At 42.7% G+C, this 20,150-nt stretch overlaps 1 protein-coding gene across 1 annotated transcript in view; it reads right to left on the bottom strand.

Moving 5' to 3' along the window:
• Positions 1-4,409: 4,409 nt before the first annotated feature.
• PAFAH1B1 (platelet activating factor acetylhydrolase 1b regulatory subunit 1) overlaps positions 4,410-20,150 on the bottom strand; it is a 50,118-nt gene continuing 34,377 nt past the window's right edge. Inside the window, exons 4-11 of the mRNA XM_033171877.1 lie at positions 16,756-16,830; positions 15,591-15,797; positions 12,521-12,689; positions 10,160-10,262; positions 9,068-9,296; positions 7,322-7,423; positions 6,827-6,983; positions 4,410-5,624 (exon numbers count right to left, since the gene is read on the bottom strand). Coding sequence (XP_033027768.1) covers positions 5,551-5,624; positions 6,827-6,983; positions 7,322-7,423; positions 9,068-9,296; positions 10,160-10,262; positions 12,521-12,689; positions 15,591-15,797; positions 16,756-16,830 — 1,116 coding nt within the window. The 3' untranslated portion in view covers positions 4,410-5,550. The remainder of the gene's footprint in view (positions 5,625-6,826; positions 6,984-7,321; positions 7,424-9,067; positions 9,297-10,159; positions 10,263-12,520; positions 12,690-15,590; positions 15,798-16,755; positions 16,831-20,150) is intronic.

Below are 20,150 nucleotides of genomic sequence, written 5' to 3' on the forward strand. Positions count from 1 at the left end.
AATGAGTTTTGTTTTTGTAATTAAGTATTGCAGAAACAGGCTAAGAAACCAAAAATCTGTCGTTCCCACAAACAAGCTAACTGTCGTCCAGTAGGGACCTTCAGCTTCAAGCATTAATCTGGGCTGCCCACTTCCAAGTGGCAAGATGTACAGGGCATTGTGCAATCTAACCGCACCAAGATCCCAAGCTGCATTACAGGAGAAACTCAACATCCCACTTCCAACAGGCATTGGCTAGATGCTGGCGAGAAGCTCAAATGTGGGGCCTGAAGGCAACACACAGCCAACATGCCACTGTCCTTAATCATCCCTCTCAACATACTCCATTCTGTATCACCATCAAGAAGACCTTCAAGTATGTCTGCTTTTTGAATCTCTTAAGCCATGGTGGCTGATGCCCACTGAGACCCACATGACAGAGACCAACAGGAGGTGGCACCAGACCCTGCTTTGCTCCCATCCTTGCGTTCTAGAAGGGGGCAACACCAACTAAGGGGGAAGCTGAGAGGCATCAGCACCTTCTGGACTGGTTGTAAGCAGGAAAGGGCTGGCTGAGGGTAGGAGGAGGCTGGTGGGGCAGTGCCCCATCTGCCCTTAGGTGTCAGCCTCTGCTGTATCTATGCACGTGGCCTTCACCACATTCTACAATGAATTCCACAAGCAGATTTTGACTGCAGGTATTGCCCGCCCCAACTTAATTTTTCCTTGCTCTCCAACTCTCGCTTCAAACAGAGCTGAAGTTCTGGGGCTGGCTGGGGGCTGTGCAGGAAACCAGCTGATAGTCTACCATGCAAGTCAGCTGTCAGGCAGGGAGGGTGAGCAGCCTTAAAAAAGCCCCCCTGTGCCTCAGGTCTCTGGGGCTTCCTCTGCCTTCATCGACGTCCATTCCAGGCAGGGTCCCCTCGTGAGCTGCAAGGACTCTCTCCTGCCATTTTCTGCTATGGTTCTATTTATTTCCAGGCTATTTCCAGGCGCTGCACATATACAGGTGAAACTCGAAAAATTAGAATATTGTGGAAAGTTTCATTTCTTTCAGTAATTCAACTTGAAAACGTGAAACTAATATATGAGATAGACTCATGCATGCAAAGCGAGATATGTCAAGCCTTTATTTGTTATAATTGTGATGATTATGGCATACAGCTGATGAGAACCCCAAATTAACCATTTCAAACTTTGGGGTTCTCATCAGCTGTACGCCACAATCATCACAATTATAACAAAGGCTTGACATATCTCGCTTTGCATGTCATGAGTCTATCTCATATATTAAACTCCAGTAGCTAATGAAAACAATTGCTTACATAAGTGGACTTTTCCACGATATTCTAATTTTTCGAGTTTCACCTGTATGTGGACGTGTGCAAGTAGAACACAGATTGGGGGGACGGGGACGCCTGTACTTAGGAAATGGAGGGCAACTGCCCCCTTTAGAGCGTCACAAGAGACAAATGATGTGTAAGCCGGTTGCCCAGCTGTACCAGCCCACCCCTCCTTTCATCTGCTCTGCACCACACCACACCACTCACCCAACTTGCATTGTCACTTGAAGCACTGCTTTCCTCCAGCTTGAAACCCAACATGATATTCTTTGCCATCTGCTTTTAACTGCCTAATCAAGCACAATCTAAAACCACATGATCTTTTCTGCACCTAGACAAACAAAAAGAACGAAACGCATTTAGTTTTATATGCATTTAATAGTTTACCAATTGGTACAATAAGATTTTTGTTTTAATATGCAGAAAACATGAATAAATTTTGTTTTACACAGTCTGAGAGCAACAAATCTTACTGTAAAACACAGAGCAGTATTATATACATTCCTTTACTGATTTTTTTTATTTTAATTGTGTCAATATCTTCAGTTAACTCCTACAGTCTGGGGGTGAGGGGGGAAGCTTTCTCCAATGGCAATCTCTACACCGTTCTTATGGGGGGGGGAGAGAAATAAAGATGCTTGTCGTCATGTCAGTGTTGGGATCAAACTTCTAAAAACGTGGAATATTTTGCTAATTCTCTTCAGAAAGAACTTTGGACAGCTTGAAGGATATGCTTAGGACAAGAAAGTGGTTACTTACAGGGACACAGCAGAAAGAGAATAAAAAAGGCTGGTTAACACCCAGTCATGACTTGCCAATCTGGCTCAACCTTTTGCCCACCCTCTGCCCCATTCCCCCCCACCCCAAAAGAAAACCTCCCAAACAAGTTTCCCTATTTTATACACATCATTTCTGCCACTAATGGAGAGGTTTTGCAGTAGCTAGTACCCTGGGTATTTATTTACTTTTAAATATACACAGCCAGAGTGAGAATATGGAATAATTAAGTGGATTTTTCTTTTTTTCCTTCATTCAAATTCTGTTAAAATTTTGCACTCAAAACAATCCATGTCAGGATTATCAAGCTACTGCGGAGGAAAAAAAAACCCAACCCAAACCGTATCCTTTTAAATAGCTTTCATGGGGTGGAAAGATGGGTTGAGGGATGGGCAGAGGAGTGAGGTGAGAGGAGAAGAGAAAGCTATTTAAGAATGATTTAAACAGGCAGTTCATTTCACATTAAAAAAAAAAAAGTTTAGAGGTAAATGGGAGAAGCAGCCAGGTGTCAACAGATTAGACCAGGGGTGGAGGGTTAGGGGTAGCTTGGTGAGGCGAGAGCCAAAGCTTTCAAAATACTACAGTGCTCCACAGCTTCTTGACAACTTGCTAGCAACTAGTATTTTCTGAGGGGGTTTTTTTTTTTAAAAAAAAAAGTGCCCTGGGCACTTCATTGGTCACACCACACACAAATGCAGGACGGCTTTTAAATGAAAATGGTAAAGTGCAGGATGCTCCAAGACATCAGCTCTCAGATTGTGTCCAAATCATAAAGGGGGGGGTGGATTTTGCACTTTCAAAAAGAAAAATGAATCTAGGATTTATTTATTTTTTTCCTGGGCACATCTTAATAATCCATGCAGTTCTGGAATGTGTGTGTGTGTGTTGATATACGTGTCTATGTATGTATTTGTGGCTTTGTTTCAAGAGACTGGACACCGAAACTGGTCTGTTTGGAAGCGTGGTGCTTGACCACTGCCCTTTCAGTTTTAAAAACAGCATGCCACTCTTTGTGTGACGGAACACACAGCAATGCACTCCTTCTGATAATTTATTTTTTTTTAATCCTCTTTCAATCCAAACCAGTAAACCTCAGCGCTTAAGACTCTTCACAGGAGAAAAAGAAAAGGCACAGGATTAAGATAGCCAGAAAGAAGCACAAAAGCCAACTCCTAGGGACGACTCCACCACACCACCAACTCCTCCCCTTTTCCATTTTCTTTTGTTTTAAAACCAGGGGTGTAACTGCTGGTGCAGTCTACAACCACTCATGGTAATTTGCCTATTATTGTAAACTGGCTAAATGGACGTGTAGCTTACAAGTTTAAAAGTTACTCAACGCCAAGGAGGTTTCATGACTACTAGAGGCTACAAAATGGTTCCTTTTTTTATCCTAAAACCATGTATTATGTTCAAAGGAGTGCAAGAGAATAGTGGTCAAGCTCCCATGTTAATAGGTACCTTAGTTTCACAGATTCTGTAAATGCAGAGTTTACATTTAACCCTAAAAAAAAGAACCAGGATTTCTACACCTCAGCCAAGAATTACTTTACAATTGCTAACCAGCATTGCTATGACTGCCCCACTACAGATTCAGAAATTCTCAAAAAGCCAAAAACAGCAATGAATTTCCTGTCAAAAACAGCTTTAAAACGAGGGTAAGACTTCAAAATGTGTAAGATTCGGCTTGTGGGAAACTTGCTGACTAAAAAACTGCATTCTCCAGAAGTCAGGAATTGCACCCTAACTTACTCCTCACCCTTTCAAGTCATTCACTGCCTTTAGTTTCCCAGCTCCCGTAAAAGAAACCAAACAAAAAAATCCTCCTTGCGGGTGAACCAAAATGTGTGATTAAGCCTTATTTCTATTGACATGCATCTAACCCTCCAAAAAATGGGTTTTTATTTTTGTTTTTTAAAGGGCCAGTTCTTTTAAAAGCCACAGAGCTAATAAAACAAAATACTTCACGTGTGTTAAAATTTGTTTGTCCGGACTGATACATGGATTTTTGGAACAGACCTGGTTAGTGAAGGGCTGGACTTAAAAATGCCTATCACAGAATGTGACCAATAAAAGGCTGATGGAACGATGCTTGCTCCTTGGAAAAAAGATGAATATGGGGGGGGGGGTTCCTTTCTTTTAGAGCTCTTCAAATTAAGGGGGCAGCTTCCACACTGAAGCTGGCTTCAAAACTCTGTAACAAGAGCAGGCTTCTGCATGTCAGCAGGCGGATTTAACATGCGGTTGTGAGGTTATCTAGAAGCTTGCAAAGTACCTGCTAGCATAAGTGGTTCTCCTCCTCCTGTTTCCTTCTTTCTTTCTACAGTGCTTTTTTTGGAGCACTGCAAACTCTGCTCTCATGTCCCATCACATCTGACCATCCTCGGGCTCCCTGTCCTGCTTTCAGACATTTTCGCTAAATGAAAAGGAGAGGGAATCACACCACTATTACCCTGTTTGCTGCACACTCACCAACTACCAGGGAAAGCAGGGGAGGAGAGAGGAGGACACCCTCAGATATTGTGGACATCGCACAAGCCTGATAAACCACAACCAAAGCCAACAGAAAGCTGAACTGTCAGGAGTCAACTGGGAGATCAAGTCCAACCGTCCAGTTAAGAGCTACGTTCAAGCAAGACCGACAGACTCCCTAAGACACATTTTGCATGGAAAGCATTAAGAGCCAAGTGTTAGAATGCAATAGAACTCCAACAACCATTTCTTAAAAAAAAAAAAAATACACGTCACATCATACCAAGGTTTCTCTTCCTATATTGCAGCTTGTTAGTATAAGGATACTAACCTTTTTTTTTCCTTTTTAAACGTGATAGGAAGCCAAAATAAAAATATATCCTATTGATTTGGCAAATATATCATGACGAGAAAAAACTGGAAGTTTTAATTAGTTTCCATTAATTACATAAGGTTCTAAGTTGCAGCCTTGTTTATCTAGTATCCTTAGATTTCTTAAGCACACTTAAGTGATGTTGTTACAGAGATACGTGTTTCTTGAAAGAGCCCTCCCCACCCCCCAAAAAAAGAATCCGTATGAGAGTCACTAGTTATAGGCACCACCCAACAGAAGAGAATGGGTGTTCAGTTTATCCAGCATAGAACGGGATTTTACTGCTGCTGTTTCTGCTGCTGCTGGTTTAAGTGCCCTTAATTCAACCAACCAGCTTCTGCCTTCGCAGGTCTGATGTGACCAATGCCAGCCCATGTCCTTAAACCTATGGTACTTCTAGACAACGTATGTAAATTTACAGTATACAATTTGGATTCACCATGCATGAATACTTTGTGTGTAACATTTAATAAGCTCAATCTACATCCAGAATAATTTACATGAAAGGACAATATTTATTTTAAACAGAGCTCAATGGGTAACCATGGTATCCGAGTGCATCCAGAGGGGGAGGGAAAGAGGGGGGTGGGCCAGGTGTGAATTCAATCAACGGCACTCCCACACTTTTACTGTTTGATCTACGCTGCCGGTAACCACAAAGGGCGCTGTCTTGTGGAAATCTGCAAGAAAGAGGGGGGCAGGGGAAGACAGGAAGTTACTAACAGCACCACAAAGGATAGGTCAATACTAGAGCTGAAAAATGTCCACGGTGCTGGATCAGCCAGAAGATTTTAAAATTCAGTACATATACTGTGACTGGCCATGGCAAATCTTTATTGTTTCCTACACTGTAGAGAGTTTATGCCTCAAGGGAACCTGCTAGGACTTGTCGGCTTTCATTGCTTTCCTTTAGCTTTTCATCCAAAACCTGTATTTTGAGGCAATGGAGAAACTGCCTCTGAGTGTCCTCTTGGGTGAGGGTTGTATTAATTAAGGGTTCCTAAGACACACTAGCTCCTTCTTCCTAAGGAACCTTGAGAAGTGCAGTCTGTGCACAGATCTGTGAAAGGAGGCGATACCCAGCTCAACCTGAACTACAGCCCCCATTATTTCCCCCTCTCACAGGGACAGCCATGCCAGCAGAAGATGCATACTATTCGTGTAAACTAGCAAGGCAGACATACCTTTACTCTGCCCTCCTCCTCCTCCTCCTCTCAACATTTTTTTTTAAGAAAAATGATGGTGCCACTGATGCAACGCACCTTGAGTTACGTCAGCAAACCACTAGCTGAAAGGCCCACGTCACAGATCATCCGTCAGCCATCATTAGCAGTACAGTCAGCACAGCAAGTCAGGAATGGCTTGCCAATAAATGTAAAGCAGCTTGGCTTTTATGGGTCCTGTGAACTGGAGAGGTGGGGGCAGAGGAACAACCAGTTCTGAACAAAGGATCAGGGAACAGGGAACCTCTACCTCAAGGGATATAGAGGAGCTTCACTCCTGTTGAAGCCAGCTTCAATTTTTATTATGCCTGCACAAGCAACTAAATTTTCCACTTTTTTCTTTGCTTGGAGAAAAAGGTTGCTGCACAGAAACAAATGAAACCCAACTGTCTTCACCAGCATATACTTTCCCTGTAACTTCCAACATGCCTCCTTCCCCTTTCTTCTTTTGTGAAGAGAGGGAGGCCAAACATTTTCCGTAGCATGGGGACTTTTAAGCTAGCCTGACACAGGTATACTTCCACAGTCTAGAGCATCTCTTCTTAGCTGAAGAGTGGTGCCACTGATTTACGAGTCGGACTCCAGGTAAAGACCAACCTACAGAGAAGACGTAGGTCTGTACTCAGCTGCGCTGTGCTGGAATAAGTGCACATACATACCCAACGAGGTAACAAAGTGTTCGTGCGCATTGAGAGTCTTCATGCATCTTTTGTTCTTGTAGTCCCAGACACGCAAGGTCTTGTCATCAGCACAGCTCAAAATAAATTTCCCCCCAGAATGGAACAGGACGCCACGTACCCAGTTATCATGGCCCACCTGTCGAGAGAGAGAAAATGGCACAAGGTCACGAGAGAGTCTTGCATGCACACCTGAACATTCGCAACATGATTTGAAATCCAATGGCAAGATCATTCCACTACTTGCCCCAAACTAACCGCCTTGTAACTATAGGAAATTGAATTCCCCAGATGAGAACAGGGCCCTGTGATGAATTATTCCTTCAATCTGTACAGATTCTAGTCACTAACTAGTCTGGCTGGATTCCTCAGAGACTGTTTTGAGGTCATCCAGGCAATATTGTCTCATCTATTCCCTTATGAAGCAACAGTATACAGGATTGCAGTCCGCTAGGAGCGGGACACACAGGAACTTACAAGTGTCATAAGGCACATGCCAGTACTAATGTCCCACATCTTAATGGTCTTGTCTCTAGAGCCAGAAAGCAGGAAAGGCCCAGGCTTGCCACTCTTCTTAGTCTATAAAGGAAAGAGAAGGAAATTACAAAAAGGAATACTTCAGGTGGTAGAAATGCAGACCCACCTTTGGAGTACCTGAGACCTAAAGCAAACAAAAAGGAAGTTGTGCTCCAGGTGAACAGGACTCAGAAGTCAATTAAACACTTCTATGTTAATGAACACAGCAGCACACTCACACACTTTTAGAACATAATTCTTTAGACTTTGCCAATGAACATAAAAAGTTGTTTATGTTCAATTACAATTAATGATCTATTTAAAGAGAAGCTTGTTTTTCTAATGCACCGATACTGCTGTCTGCATTTTTTTAAGCTTATAAATAGAGTTTAGCCACTCAAAGAAATCTTAGAACTAAAAGAAAGTTTCCTACCACTCAATAACGAATTGCCTGGGGTCACATGTGGGGCAGGGGAGAGAAATGTCCTCCATGCACTAGGCACTCCTGCCGAATTTGGCCTGCACTGGCTGTTTTCCTCTCTCTTACTCCCTCCCTTCAATATCCAGACTGAAGAAGAGTTCTCGAAAATTTAAAGTCACTATCTGGTGCAACTATATAGCCTATTACCATAAAAAAGTTATTATGCTACTGTTCTGGACTATTAAGTTTTACACTGAGGCCACATTTCTATGTCAGATTGTCATGCCCACTGCCAATTATTCTGTTCACCATTATTCTCCACCGAGGCTCACACCTCCTTCTTTCAAATATGTGTGACTCCCCTTTCTCCTTTCACTCAAGACACCCACTAGAGCTGCTTAAGACATTCCCCCAAAATTCAACTGGGAAGTCTAAAAGAAAAGAGAACCAGGGGTATCTATCATACGATCTTTTGCTCTTAGAACAAAAGAGATAAACAAACAACTCCATAATCTATTGTTCACATTCGGCCAAAACGCATGAATCTCTCTTAAGCGTGTGGAATTCCTAAGTGTATGTCTCTCCCTCTACATGCCTCCATTAATATCCAAGCCAGGATAGGCTCAGGCTAAAACGATTTCTTGGGCCTCACATCTCCCTTCACCTTCCATGCCTTTCTTGGGCAATCATTTTGCAACAAGCCAGTAGAGGGCAGAGGAGAGGAAGTGAAGCAGCTAAGCAGTCAGCTGAGAGATATGACCTTAAATCACACACACACCTTTTATTTTAAGTAAGTGAAAAAAGGGACCAGGTTCAAACTTGGCCACTGTTGAGTGATAGCACACGTCCACTCTGGTGCCCCAAATAATTCAGAAAAGAAAAGTCACTTCCATAAAGGGAGATAGCCTATTTCAAGTGGCCAAGTATGCAGGATTCTGACACGCTCTAGAACAGAGCTCCCAAACACTGCACTGATCAAGAAGGAGTAAGAGTCTAGTGCAATTGGGGGGGAGGGGTGTTCTTTAAAAAATGGATTTTCAGTATGTAACCACACAAATTTGCTCAAAGCCACCACCTCTTCGTTTCTGAGTAAAAAAAAAAAAGGACTTGGAGCTTTAGATCAGATGTTTATCTGAATCAAAGGGGTGGAATGGCTGTGGGAGACAGCACCAGCATGTGATGCCACTGCAAATCCCACATGTCCATGCATGCCCCAATGAAGAGTAAGAGGTTGAAATGTACAGGGAGGGGAGGGGAGGGGAGACACGCAATATAAGACTTCTTACCTCAGATCCCGTAGCTTCCGATATGGTGGAATAAGAGCTCTCTGGAGCCCAAGAGATGCACTCTACCACATGCTCATGTTCTCTGAGCTCAGCTTTGCACTCCTTTGTTGCTACCACCCAGACTCGCACCGTCTGGTCATTAGAACTACTGGCAATCAGCGTGCCATCCTGGTTAGGCCGCACCATGCGGACCCATTCTCTATGCCCCGTGAAAGTCTTCACGCAGTAGCTGTTTGCAAGGAAAATAAACAAAAAGACAATCGCTGTTGACAGAGCACTACTATATAAAGCAAGAATTGAAGTATTGATGGTTTAGGGAAAATGCTGGTGTTGGCAGCAGTTGAAAACAGAACGTATTGATAAATGAAAGGTCTAAATTGAGTTGAGAAATCTGGGGGAAGTCTGGGCGAATGGACAGGAAGAAAACAGCAGCTAGAACAAGGGGCTGAGCAGAAGGTTAAACCAAAGGTTATTTGGATCATTTAAAGAATCCATTTCCAAAAGGTAATACAAAATATAAATCAGAAGGAGAAGCTGGGAGAATCCTCAACATTGAGGCAATCTTGAGACTCTTTTTAAAAATGAACATTAAATATGCCAGTTTTCTTCTTCCCTCATACAGTTCTTTCTCCTTCTTAGTGTTTCTACACTGGTGACATACTAGTTTGTCATTCCTTCTCTCAGAGATCTAACAGGATTCCAAGAAGCACCAAGCCACAGGATCAGAGGGAGGTATAACAGTTAAGTCTGTACAGAAGATAATCCCTTTGCTTGCCGTCTTCTCCACCTTTCTGCATGTTTTAAGAGCAACTGCACTGAACAGTGCCTACATCAGGCTGTTCATCCATTTGTGGGCCTTATCCCACTTGCTGAAGACCAATGGCATATACCACCAGCCACTAGCCTTCCAGATGCTGCAGACTACAATTCTCATAATTCCTGACTGCTGGCCATTCTGGCTGGGGCTGATGGGAGCTGAAGTCCAACAACAAGAGCACATGAGGCTCCCCACCCCCCTGCATTAGGGAGAATCTTCAAAAAGCAACCAGGCACTGTTTCTTCCGTCACATGAACACATCTGCAAGATCTTACCCTGTTTGAACTTCCCACATTTTGATGGTTTTATCCCTCGAGGCAGAGACTATATGGTCCCCATTGGGCATGATGGCTACTGAAGAAACATTATGATCATGACCTAGAAGAAGAAAACAACACAACAAACACGCTCACATCAGGCTTCTGCTGTGACTGTGTTAGCTCACAATGTGTGTGAAGAGTACTCAGTTCACACAGGCAACAATAATCCTGTATGGTAACCTTCAATAAGCAAACCAGGGACCCAACAGAGAAATACTGGATGTCTACAGTGGTTGTCTGACTATTAGATGAAGTGCGCTGCATGGTTTCCAAAAAAGAATCTCATGAATCTAAGTTCTTCTTAAATGAAGCAAGAAAACAGGGAGCTTAACCCACCCCCAACACACACACACACACTCACTCACTCACTGGCAGGCTGTAATGAGCAACATGAAACTATCATGGCTGCATTTCTCAGTTTCAAAGTCAGGCAAGGCATGTGCATTAGATGTTCAGCACTTTTGCCAGCAAAAGAGAAAGGGATGCTGCAGCAATGAAGAGGGAGTGTGCAGTACCATGTGTTCCAGACAAACAGGCATCAGGTGGTCATATCTGAAATACTGAGAAAACTCTGGTTGCCACATCTCAAAAATATATCATTGAGCTGGTATCAAAAGTTTGAAAACGACAGGCAAAAAGGTGCAAAGGTGGAAACACCATTGGCCCCTTGCCCAAATCTTGCAGTCCTGGGGAGGGTATCACACAGCTCTCATCTTTGTACTACAAAAGTCTTAGGAGCAGAGGATTTCCTTGCTCCATCACTGCATGAAGAAACCCCTCCCCAAAGTTTTCCAAGCATGCAAAGCAGACATGGGGCAAGGGACATGGGAAAATCTAGTTATCCTGTTGGCTTTGGGGGCAAGCAGAAGCAGCCCAAGTCTTTCTTTCACAGCGAGGCTTGATTTGTATTGCTCCAAAGCTCAGTGTGATGTAAGAAGCTTCTCTCAGATTCTAGAGAAATGGAATGGGAGGGGAGCTTGTGAAGATGTGCTCTCTCCCCAATGCTTCTCTGGGAAACAGCAACCATCTTCTCCCATGCTGGGTCCAGTGACACAATACTCCTTTCCACAGGCCGTAAATGCAGTTATAGAGGCACATTCTGCTTATCCATGCTCTTTAAGGACACTCCTAGGCAGCAACAAGAAATGGCCAGAACCGCTGCTTCTGCTATTTTTCCCAGGTAAGAAAGGCAGGCAGGTAGCTGCCTCCAGAAAGCTGAACAGAGCAAAGGGGGGGGGGGATTGCGCATGAAGCAGAATTCACATTTGCAAAACTCTAGCCTAGCCTAATTCACCCAATCTCTTTCAAGCCATATTTTCCCATTTCAAATGTTGAGTCCTTCCCATTGTTTTGAGCAGTTAACAATGCTTCAAACAAGCAGGCTATGGTCTGAACACAGAAGGCAGGCAGGTTTCAACGATGGAGCAAATATTATGCCCTTCTTGGGAAATATCCAAGATTCTTATATAGCTGGCAACAGAATGAACCAAAATGTGATGCTTCCCATGGGTACTTCAACTCTAACCATACTATACAGTAGAGCAAGACTGCCTCGTCTCATTTCCCAGCAAGCTAAGGAAATGGGCCCATATTAAAGCCTTACAGCTCCCACTTCATCAAACTAACAATAGGGAACAAAAGCCTGTTAACATTTCAAGCACAGACTGCAAAATATACTCAGGGTACTGGCCAGGTAACAACCATCTTTTTGTCTAATAACTCAAAATGTGATCATGGTGGGTCTGTGTTTTGACTATACCAATTTCAGATTGCAAGTGACAGTCCCCATGATTATCTTCTTTCATACAGAACAATTCTCTGCTGGAGAGTCAGAGAGACAGCTAAGCTAGAATCATTCTTTCCAACAACTAGCTTTACATGTGCAGTAATTTTTATTGAGAGGAGAGCATTCAATCATGTGATGCCCTCACCTCCACATATCTGCTGACTGAAGTGGTATAGTTCAGCCGTGAGTTTACCACATCATATGTGTAAGGCAGGTGTGGGAAACCTCCAGCCCTCCCCCATTTGACCTGCAAAGCCAAAGCCATGCCTATCTGCCCTACACACCATCAAGTGTGGGGCAGGCACCATCAATCAGCTGATCAGCAGCATCTGCAAAGCACAATGAAAGGGATTTCTCAGGACCCAACAATCAGCTGAGAAGCCCCTTGCAAATCGCTATCTTGCAGAGTCCCCCAACCTTGGTTTAAGAGTTCTGCATCCCCTTCCTAATTTCAGTTTCAAGAAAGGGGCAAGTCTGGACTGGTTTGGTTTTAATTCACAATCAAAGTGTGGGGTTATTCAATTCCTTACCATGCATGGTTCTGATGCACTCAAAGCCCTGGAAATCCCATAGCTTAATTGTCATATCTGCAGAGCAGGAGGCCAATAACTTGCCGCTGTGGTCGAAGGAAATATCCTGCACTGAGTCTGTGTGGCCCTTCAGGGTTCGTTCAAAATCACCTGTCTCATAATCCCATACCTAGGAAGCAGACAAAGAAATTGATGAACATCTGCCCTCACAAAATACATATATTTCCAGGCTCTCATCTGCATTCAAAGCAGCTGTCTGGCACTCTGTTCAACATTAATTCAAAATGGAAGAAAGAGATGGAGCAAGGGAAGAACCAATAACATTTTTGAAGGGTATACTGACTTTTAAAATTAATTAGACAATAGTAAGCATCTCTCCACCCAACCCATTTCCAAGATTAAGCCAGAAGACAGCACATTTTGCTGCTCTTCCTGTTGCCTTAAACAAGAACAGACTCCCTTTCTATGGGATGATGCACATGTTTTATTTGTGTAGACACATAAAACTGCTTTCTATGAGACAAAAGCAATATTCAGACATACCAAGGTAGAAAACTCTATTTCTAATTCTTGAAGATCTGTCTTGCACACATTGGCAACTTAAAATAAAGCCAGAACAAAAAATGGGAGGAACCAGTCACCCAAATGAGTCATTGGATGCAGGGGAGGACACAAGTTTTTAAAATATTATTCCATTTGCCTTCACCCCAAGGTCCCAGTGTTGGTCACAACAATTAAAACAGTTACTGAAAACAGTTTAAAGCAACTTAAAACTACAGAAATAAAGTGGGTCCTAAAAATATACATTCTCAAGTGTCGAAAGTCAGAGGTGTATCTTCAGCATTTGCCACAAACTATATAATGAAAATGCCAGACACATCTTTGTCGGTAGTGATTTCCACAACTTAGGGCCTACCAAAGAAAATACCCTCTGTTGGGCCATGCCCCCCTTTAATTTCTGGGGGATGTGGAACTACCAAGAAGGCCTCCTCTGCCAATCTTAGCAGCCAAGGGGGTCTGTAGGGAACGAGTCAGTCTTTAAAGCAGTATTCCCAATTGGTGTTCTGCAGACATTCATGTAACAAAAACTATCATAGAGATACCAAAAGTTTTCAAAAGTAGGGGCTTGGCTTTTGAAAAACAGGGGATCTGCAGTACTTAGCTAATTGGGAACCACTGCTTTAAAGTATTTGAGGCCTAAAGGGCCAAGCCATTTAAGGATCTGTCTTGTGATTATCCTGTCCTCCATTGTTCACTCAGTCTCTTGCGACTCCAGAACAAAATGTGTGCTGGGGTTTGTTGTTGTTTTTCATGGGTCATGTATGAAAAACCCAATTGCTTCAGGTGATATATTAAAACAATATACAGTGGTACCTCGAGTTACAGACGCTTCAGGTTACAGACTCCGCTAACCCAGAAATAGTACCTCAGGTTAAGAACTTTGCTTCAGGAGAAGATCAGAAATCGTGCGGCCGCACAGCGGCAGGCCACATTAGCTAAAGTAGTGCTTCAGGTTAAGAACAGTGTCAGGTTAAAAACAGACCTCCAGAACGAATTAAGTTCTTAACCCAAGGTACCACTGTATTATAAGACACAGCCCTTAAGTATTAATATACTCACTACCAGTCTGGCCAGTGCCTCGCTTGCCAGTCTCTCCCCACTAGCTGTGCCAAAGCTGTTTGGCTGTACCAATGCCAGCCCCAGCAACTAATTATATGCAGAGTAAAGGTGGCTAAGAGACAGAGAAGTTCAAGGAATGGGGGAAGAGTGCTCTGAGGGTAAAGGACCAGAGGTGAATGTAAAAGGACATGGAAGCAGGGATGAAAGAAACTAGCAGTTCTGTGGGTAGGAATAAAGTACAAGTTGAGTGGAAAAGGAGAATGGGGGAAGACATTACAGGAGCTAGGCTAAAATACTTATGAGAGGCATGTGGGGGCGGGAACTAAAAATATAGAAGAAAAGCTGTCTCCAATTAAAGACAATAGATCAGCAAACACTGCCTGAAATAGGGAGGCTGAATCACAATGCCTCCAAAAACAAATGTCTGCACTTAGCTTGAGGAAAGTTGAGCTATAGAACTCAAGCTGCCACAAGGAGAATGCTGTGGCAAAGTATTTAGCTACTTCCAATGATGCATTAATATCAGAAGAAAGTTATGCTACTATTTGCCAGCTGATTGTGCCAAATTCTGCTTCCATCTGCCACACTTTTATAAATGGTTCTGCCCCTGGCACCACAATTTTGACTGGTGGGCCCAAGTTTTTTAGCCATCCCAAGTGGGCCCTGGGTAGAAATTATGACGACCCTTGTTCTAAGCAAAAATTCTTCCACCAACAAATTAAGGGCCCAGTACTCACCAAGGTGGCCAACCTGTGTTCTACCAGTTCACAGTGACTAAATGCAGGGATAACCACCACCATTATCCCTGCATACAGAAATCTAGCAAGCCAGGGGGAAGCCTAGCCCTTTGTGGAGGGAATCTGTGTTGTGTATAGAAGAGCAATAGTTATGGCCCAAAGTGGAGCCTCAGAGCCAAGATAACAGGTTGACCACCTCACTGAGAATAAAGCTATAACGAGATTCAGGCTCCAGCAAGCTTCCACGTGAATGAGTCCCAAAGACTGGAAACTACAATCAACATACTCATCATGTGTTCTTGGTGTTCTTACTAAGGGCCACAGTAGTACAGTACAATAAGTGGCATACTTGAAGAATCCTAAGCTGTTTGAGATTGCACATTATAGTGTGCCCAGGAGTGTGCCTGCAGCAAACAAATGCAGGCTTCGAAGAGTGGGTGAGAATGGTACATCAACCCATGCCAGCGTCAGGAGGCAAACCACCAGGCTGCGTATTAACTGAAGCTTCTGCATCTCTATGGGTGACCACAAACACAAAATGCAATTTTTGCAAAAAAGTATTACTTGGGCCAATACAGTCCAAAAAGCACTATGGGAGCCATATCCCAATTCTGATCAGCTCACACCTCCTGTGTCAATAGCCTGCAGCAACCCCTTGAGGTGCACACTTCTGGAGAGCTGCAAGACAGACCGGGTTTATAGAAGAGTCTTACCTTTATTGTGGCATCCTCTGAAGCAGAAACCATAACACTGAAAACTGGATGGAAAATTACTCTTGTGACAGGACTCCTGTGTCCACTCAACGCATACTTTTCTGGAGGACGAGGGATCCATTCTTTAGGGTCTCGCTTTTGACCAAGTGGCCCGCCTGAAGTAAATTCTTCCTTAGCTTCATTTAGTTTGGATTCCAATTCCATAACCTAAATGGTTTTGGAGAGAGGGCAGGGAGAGAGGAGCAGAGAGAACAAACAAAAGTGTAAGACATCTACCTTGCAAGTCCTGAAGGACCAACACACATTGGGCATCACCACATCTACAGTAGCCCTGGAACTGTGCCACACAGCTCTCAAATTAGCTCCAAGTACAAGTTGTAACAGCTAAAAGGAACCGAACAAAACCTGAGAGCCACAGGAAAATATCTGCCTGGTTATCTTGAAATCAATCCAACCCTCCTTAGCTCATTTTAGCTTTGAGAAAATGTGTTTGTTTTCACCTTTACTTTCCTTGGATATGAGTGCAAGTCTACTGCTCTGTCATTCCTTCCTTATCAGCCAGAATTTTTCTCTTTCCTGCATTTTGCATCAAATATCCTTGCTACGATTACCTTTAACAATGCTGCTTCTGTTTGTTTAAAGCAAAAACCTGCCAAGGCTTCAGCTGGATCCTATCTCCTACATACCCCATAGCCTTGAGACCAGTGAGCACATTTAGAGGAATTAGGAGACTAGGTCTGGGTGATATATGGTTTTCAACATCATGATATATCACCAGCTAAATATCATGATATACTGATTTATCATGACGTCTGAAATAAGGATGGAACTATGTAGAAGGGAACAGCAGGGCAGGGTGATACCTGGTTTTCAACTTCATGGTATATCACCAGCTATACATCATAATATACTGATATATCACAATGTCTGAAATAAGAATGGAGCTATGTAGAGGCATTGTCTGGCTTCACGGTTTTTCACACCTTGTGATTTTTGCATAGCACACACAGACATAAATCATGATTTGCAATATACTGTCAGGTCAAAAATTATAAAACTGATTATAATAGTATGGACTTCCAACCGGATAGGTTGTTTTGCATACTTCTTTTAAAAGCACTGCAGCAGTGTTGCCAGCAATATACCAACTGAGGCTTGTACTTACCTTCTTTTGTAATCTTATAACTGATGTCCATTTCTTTTCCAAGAGTCCAGCATACTTCTTATCCAACTCTTCATTCTGAAGATCAAGACAATTGTTGTGAACACATAAATTGTAGGGCTGAAAGGGACCCTCATGGTCATCTAGCCCAACCCCCTGCAATGCATCAGTCCTGCTTAACAGCATTTTCTCCCGAAATTAAGAAAATCAAACAGTGCAATACTTCACCAGCTTTTATATATATATAAGAATAGCATTTTCTACTGTCTTAGAAATTGAAGGCATGGAGTTGTGGGGCTTATCAAGAAACCCTACAAACCTTTGCATATAGCAAACATGTATGAAACCAGAGATAAAACACATCCAGATTAAAAGCCAAAGGAACTAGCTATTTGAGGGGGGGAAGCTCCTTCCATCTGCTTTCACAAGTGCTTCTGTGCTTTTGGGGGGGTTCCCCCCCCCCTTTGGACCATGTGAATTGTTTAATGTGGCTGCAACTAACTGCCACCCTCGCACGTGTGGTGGTTTAATGGGAATGATGGGTTGATACACATTTTCCAGAACCGTCTAACTTCATCGTCCCACAAGTGGCCAACCAGATGTCTTTGGGAAGGAACAAGCAAGGAATGAAAGCAATAACCCTCCATGTTTTGTTGCTCCCCAGCAATCAGTATTCTGTGGCACAGTGCCAGTAAACATACAGGTTCTGTTTTGTTATTGTGCCTAATAAGCTCATCTTCCTCCATGAATTTGTCTGATCCCCTAAGCTTGGGTCTGTCTTGTGGCAGCCAGTGCCATGCTCACAAACATTCTGTCAATTACTCTGCCAGGAAGTCACTGCTGTAGTCATCAGTGGATGACCTTGATGAACAGGTTTGTGTTAAGAGGCACAATCCTCAGGATATGCATGATCCAACATCAACCAAGAGCACAAAGCAGATACAAGCACTGAACTATCCGGTGAAGCATCCTGAGCAAGTTTCCCTCCTTTCTTCAGGGAAATAACTTCTTGCTTACAGGAAATTCACAGAGTTTATGAAAGCCAAAAAAACCACCCTCCTCTCTGGTCTGCCACCATTCTGATTATCTGTGGAGTCAGGGTGTTCAACAAAAGCATGGCCAGAACCACAGCCCAGCTGAGAAATGAATGTCCAAGGGAGTGGCACTGGTTAAAGTGCAGCAGCTCCCCCACAACCATAATAATAATAATAATAATAATAATAATAATAATAATAATAATAAACTATTTTACTTAAACAAGTTGTGTGCTCTATAAATTAAGGGCAAAAATCAAAAGAAGTGCAAACAGATGCTATATGCAATGTTGAAGTCCTGGCGTCTCAGAGTGTCCAGCAATACTGGGGATTGTAAAAGGCAGGAGAATAGCAGAACATCAGAACTGGTAATTGGATTATCTTCTTGGTTAAGAGGCCACAGTGGAGGCATTACCACCCTCTGTGCTTGGGGGAATTTGGGGTTATTTGTGGAACTAATTTGTGCTGGAGCCAAATGTAGCCCCTGAAGCAGTTGCACGGATAAGATTCCAATTCACTGGTGCTTGGGTTTTGGGGTCTTTTAGTTCATTAAGAGTTCTGCCTAATTCATACTCCCACAGCTTCACTACACAGCTCTCTCATAAGGAAGTGAAACACGTCTCCCTAATGGCTGCTGAATAACAAGGCTGCTTAGCATATCCAGGTCCTCCTACTTACCTTTTGGGGAAAAGAGTTTTTAATGAGGTTGATGGGTATGCCAGCACTCCTTTCATCAAGCCCCATTTTCAATTACGCGTACAATGAGATTACAACCAGGACTTTATTTGAATGAGATTTGGGGAAATGAAATGTAGGGCCTCAAGTGGGTACTTTGGTTAAGGCAGACAAAATTCTACGCTTTTACAGCGTGATTGGTAGGCCTAAAGGGTACTTAGGAGATTAGCATATATTTAAATGGTTCAGAGTCAGAGTCGCTTATATGATCTGAAGAAATAGCACAGTATTTATAGATCACACCAAGATAGCTACTCCTCCTTCAAAACCTACAAAGTAAGAGCTGAATTAGTAGTTTCAATTATTTTTTAAAAAAAAGTTGGGTCAAATGCCTTAAGGCTGGTAGACATACACTTCCATTACAAAGAAAGCCTAAACTCCACCACTTAACATTTAGGTAGTATAAGCTGCATGCTTGCTGTTGTAGGAGCATGGAACACAGAAGCAGCACTACTGTTTCTACCGAAAGCCTGTATTATTCAAATAAGGTCAGCAGGATAAAACATGGAAGAGGAAGACAGGAAAGTACACATGAGGTGAGGATAAACTGGTAGAAAATGACACACTATTAAGCAAGCCCATGGCAGTCCAGGCAAAGGCTTTGCAAGAAGCAGAATCAAGTAAGTACTGTACTAAACAACATTGTCTCACAAGAAATGTGCTTAAAAGTGCAACCAAATATTATACCAAGATGGAATTGTTTAGAAATCCTAAATAATCTGAAAACAAGAACTGCAGGCAGTATAAAAACTTCTATTAGAAAGAGCATTCCTATATGGGACTGCTCTTGCATTTTCCAGTCCTTTGGAAAGGTTTCTATGTCTATGTGATATTTTGGCTGGTATGTGATGAAATATGGCTAGAGTTGCCACTGAAGAAATTTATAGTACCCATTTTAACCTCTCTGAGTTTTAAGTAAATAGCTGCATCCTTTAGCTTTTGCTGCAAGTGCAAAACATGTTGATTTCAAAATGTGCTGTATACGTTATGCATAGCTAGAACTATTCCAAAGGAATTCCCCAATTAAAGGTGATCAACCAAGTCCTTTCTAGAACAGTTAAAGGCTATAGACATGGATTAAGGAATGGTTTTTCTTTTAATGAGGTAGGCCATGTGAAGTTAATAACTACAATGTGAAATGAGATATCCTTCATGCTTTTTAGTTTCAAGGACAATGTGACGTGGTGCAAAGGTTTATAGACATGTGAACATTGTAAGAGCTTGTTTGTTCAGGCAATGTCCCACCTAGTCCAGCATCCTATTCTCAGTGACCAACCAGATTCCTGTGGAAAGCATGCAAGCAGGACCTGAGCACAACAGCACTCTGCCCACCTGTGATTCCCAGCAACTGGCATTCAGAGGCAACAGTGTCTGACAGTGTAGGTAGAACATGGCCATTGTGGCTAGTAGTGAATATCTTGGTCCATTTACCTTGCATTCTCAATGTACAGACCTCAAGTAAAGATAGGTGGAAAATTAACAATTCCACAAACTTGGGTTAACTTAACAGTCACTGATAGTAGAAGCTTAAATAACCATTCAGGTTAATTGCAGACATTTGTGAGCATTCCATTCCATTACCTCTATTTGGAAAGTTACTGCATATATGACAGAAAGGTTATTCAGGAG

Source organism: Lacerta agilis, chromosome 15, assembly GCF_009819535.1.
Source record: "Lacerta agilis isolate rLacAgi1 chromosome 15, rLacAgi1.pri, whole genome shotgun sequence".
Lineage (NCBI taxonomy): Eukaryota > Metazoa > Chordata > Lepidosauria > Squamata > Lacertidae > Lacerta > Lacerta agilis.